Raw genomic sequence first — 4588 nt, 5'->3', positions numbered from 1 at the left:
TAATGTTGAATCAATGTTGAATCAATGTTGAATCAATGTTGAATCAATGTTGAATCAATGTTGAATCAATGTTGAATCAATGTTAAATCAATGTTGAATCAATGTTGAATCAATGTTGAATCAATGTTGAATCAATGTTGAATCAATGTTGAATCAATGTTGAATCAATGTTGAATCAATGTTGAATCAATGTTGAATCAATGTTGAATCAATGTTGAATCAATGTTGAATCAATGTTGAATCAATGTTGAATCAATGTTGAATCAATGTTGAATCAATGTTGAATCAATGTTGAATCAAAGTTGAATCAATGTTGATCTTCAAAAATTTACCACTTTGATAATTGTAAATACTTTAATAATGTAAAAAGTTATACGGTAATAAATAAAAAATCAACAAATACAATAAAACTTTCTATTTATTTTTCATTCATATTTACAAATTATTTACAACTTATAAAACAGACTTAATTTTTCTTTATTTTATAATGTCCCCAAGCAAAAGTGTCACTACTTTCAGGAAGTAAGTAGCGCAGTTGTTTTACAGTTTCAACTTTGTGTAATCGAGATCTGATGACATGTTGAGTTCTCGTTTGAATCGAAAAATTTTGTAGACAATCAATATAATCGTTGAAATCTATAGTTTTCTTTACAATAACCGCTCTTACACCTTTAACTTTTTTAGTAAAATCCTGTCCATTCACACGAATACTATACATTTTACTCCGCAAGCCAACAAATTCTGTGATGATCTTACCACTACACTCATCTTTCATGAGTCCCAGAATTTTATTGTTGGCTTGCGGAATATTGTATATATTATCCTTGGGATAATCAGATGTATCAAATTTCTTGATATCATGCTTTATATCAGCATAAATGTCGTCACACTTTACTTCATAAATAAGACTATCTGTATCCGTATACATCAACTTGCAAGAATCGACATATTTTTTTAACATATAGTCATAGTGGAAATCATAAATGAGAGACTTGGATACATCAAGAACAGCAAAACCAACATATATCGGTTTGTTCATTAAAATTTCAGTTTTTCGCAGTTCAATCGCTACCAGGTTTTCATCGAAAATTGATCGACTGTGAAAATTTGGTTTCGATATGAGAGCCTCAGCTCCATAGCGACCGCTCCATTTGTTTACAAGTTTAACGTCGACGTGTTTGCGTACATTTTCCATGGTTTTTCCGTAAACCGCGTTATTCATGAGTTTAAATAAGTTCTTTTCGAATTCATTTTTCGCATTAGCTCTCCTAGTAGTATTAAAATCGATATAAGGCTTAAGCCACGTTGATTGTTTAAATTTCATGGCTCTGTGAATTTTTACTAACTCGAGACCATTAGTCAAAACCTGTTTTAAAACTCTGTAATGGATTATGTATTTGCGTTTAGGTTCTAATGTTGTCAACAACTTCGATTGTTTTGACTCTGATGGTGGATTAGAGTGTACGGAGCAGAAAGGTAAGTCACTATGAGTGTCGTGTAATTCTTTCGGATAATTTAAATCTACTTCTAAAATGTATCCAAACGGTGAATCGTCAGGAATATTGAAATCAAAATTGTCTGTCACTTTAACCCACTCAAATCCACCATAAGGTAGTGGTTGTACCATACCCCAACCATACAAATTATTTGCATCATAGTACATGATATACTTCGTTTCTTCATTTTCATTGAATTTTTCCATATACGGATTATTCGCGCTCGCATATCGATTACTACATTGACTTATACCTCCTCTTACACCACGTTCAACAAACATTAGCTTGTCAATGTCAGTAATCAATTCTAACCTCACATTAGTAAATTTTAACATCACGTCCCAAGTTAATCCCGGTGTAGTATAATAATGAGCAGGGTCCAGTCTGTAAGCTTGTAAGCATTGTTCTCTGAAATTTTCGAAAATATCTACTAACAGTAATACGTCTGTCTTCATGTATAAATCTACATAATCACTGATATTAGAACAATTGAAAGTGGACCAAACGTTTTGTGCGTGTAAATAATCTTCATCAGAAACCGTACTGTCATTAAGCGTACTATAAAACTGTTCTTTCGAGGGTAAGTTTGTTTCTTTTAATTTTTCTCGAGAATCCAAATATTCGTAAGGTAAAACCCCTTTACGCGTAAGTAAACCGATTTCGTCACTAGTGAGGTTAGAAAATACTTGATTAACGATTTTATAATCTGATAGGTATGATGCAAGCTTTTCTAAAGACGAAGCCATGAATTTAAAGGAGTCTATGAATCGAAATTTGATTTCACTGCCTTTAACACGCTTGGTAAAAGAAATGTACTTTTCTTTGTTCAGCGGTAAAAGATCAATTTTACCTTTAAATTCTAAGCAAATGTCTTTAATTATGAAATGCGCATCATACCCACTCAGATTATGGAATACAACAGGTATTACACGTGAGTCTTGGTAATTTAAATTACATTTTTCATGCGCAGGGCCTCGGTATTTACCTGTTAGGTGTGAGTGATCTCGAACTTTTTTCTCATGTGGTGAAAATTGACCTTCACAAATATGACAGATTGTAGCATCCACAAAAGCTTCAATCTCGTCTGGTGTCAGTTTGTCCATTGGAATAGGGTTTTTTATGATTGTATCCACTTTTTCAGCTAACTGCTTCAACTCCTGGGCAAACCATTTGGCTGGATCTGCTCCCACTGGACAGGAATAGTATCCGGATAATGAGTCATCGTAGCTGCACTTTACGTAATAACCAATACTGAATACTTCATGCTGTTGAATGACTTCAGTATTAGAAGTTGACTCTTGATCTTCAACAGGATTTAGCAAACACTCACAATCAGCGTAGATTACAAACGGAACTTTTTCCTTATTACCATAATTTTTAAACCAGATGAAATTTTGTCCAGGTTTGGGAAGGTTGATTTTACACTCGTTTAAATTTTGGCACTCCTCCTCATGCTTGGCTAATCTCTCTTCTGTGGCAAAATAATGAAGACATCGATCACAGATGTGTTTTCGATGTCCATCAGATGAGAGTTGATAATTTACAAGCCTGGATAAATTCTTAATCCAAACATAGTGATAATTTATTGGTACGGCAATATCAGCTGCAGCAGGAATGGCAACATCAGGAGTATCTTCATCATCACTGCCAGCCTCGTTCTCATAGAAACTTTCAACTCTTAATAAATTAATGTGTCTCTCTTTTTTGTCCAAAGTCAGGTGTAATGGAACAGTAATAAACTTTTTGTTCATTAAACGAAGTCCATAAAGATTGATAGAGATGTCATTTTGTTTCTCGAATTTTGAAATATCCTTTAACGTTACAGGAAAGTTGATTCCATTGAAATTCAATTCTTTTTGAAACTCATAGTAACTCGAAACCCGATCAGCATCCCTATTTTTTGGATATAAAGCTGATAATACTGCCCACATGAAACACTTGTTGTCCGTATTTTTAACATTGATACATGCTTTTTTCATTTTAATTTTATGTGGTAAATCAATGTAGGAACCAACTCGTGCTGGATTATATTTGTTTACGTTGATCTCCAGTTTCGTAATCGAATGCAATGTCCACTGGGATTCCTTTTCCGCAAACTCCTCTACAAACTTCAGTATCGGCTCCTTAATATTATCACAGTACCAGTCTGTTAAAACAGTTGTCTCGAAAATTACTACACTCCTCACATTAAAGTATTTAGATTCAATTTGCTCCATATCATTAGCAACTTTTTTATACTTCGCGCCAAGTACTGCATACACTTTCAGTGAACCATGTCTTTTTAATACAGATTGGATATATTCTTCAAACAGTATCCTCGCGTCATCCAAAAAAGCACTGAGATCTATGTGCACCAGGTTGATAATGAAGCTCGTCTGAAGGCGATTTTTAAAAGCATTTTGACAATTAGCCCAGCGTACACGATCTGTAATTCCCTCCTTATCAACAGCAGGAATATTGGCTTTAGGTTGAATAACTCCAGCTCCTTGTTTTAAAGAAACCTCCAACTTGGTATGAAGACAAACAAATTGTTGAATCATGTTTAAACATCTTTGTCTTTGAAACGAGCAATACAGATTGTCTAAAATATTTCGTAATGTTTCGAGATTTTTGTCACACGTAGTCATCCATCTGGTCACAAATTGAAGTCTGTCGGTATCGGTTTTTATCAAGTTCAATAAATTCGCTGCATCTTCCGTAGTTTTAAGAAGAGATTGGCATTCATCCAGAAGTGACGTATTAATCCTTTTCAACTTTTGAGGAACCTCATTATCCATATCAGGAGCTCTACGCCGTCTACCAACCATTCTAGAAAATATTAAAAATTAAATTTCCCTTAAAAAACCATTTAAATGTTAAAAACAGAACCATACTTTGATATTTTTCAAAATGGCCTCTTTAACAGTGCTGCCCTCTGCGCACACTTCCTCCTTAAACACTGATAACTATGTGGGCTGCACTCTGTGATCCTTTTCTGCAAGTTACTTCCTTCACCCCTTTATGATCTCTGCTTACTGACGGTTGTAATATAAGATACGGTACAGTTGAAGGAGCTGGTTCTAAAGTCTCTACTGTGTCCAGCTCCACCTTAT

At 34.2% G+C, this 4588-nt stretch overlaps 1 protein-coding gene across 1 annotated transcript; it reads right to left on the bottom strand.

The window, feature by feature from the left end:
* Positions 1-466: 466 nt before the first annotated feature.
* LOC127281705 (uncharacterized) lies at positions 467-4303 on the bottom strand. The gene has a single exon (XM_051305557.1). The coding sequence runs from the start codon at positions 4301-4303 to the stop codon at positions 467-469; it is 3837 nt and encodes a 1278-aa protein (XP_051161514.1).
* Positions 4304-4588: the final 285 nt, after the last annotated feature.

This window comes from Leptopilina boulardi, unplaced genomic scaffold, assembly GCF_019393585.1.
Source record: "Leptopilina boulardi isolate dan_hultmark-lab unplaced genomic scaffold, ZJU_Lbou_2.1 LbouV2_275, whole genome shotgun sequence".
NCBI classification, from domain to species: domain Eukaryota; kingdom Metazoa; phylum Arthropoda; class Insecta; order Hymenoptera; family Figitidae; genus Leptopilina; species Leptopilina boulardi.
Note: the sequence above shows the minus strand (reverse complement) of the source record. Positions and strands in the feature narration are given on the sequence as shown.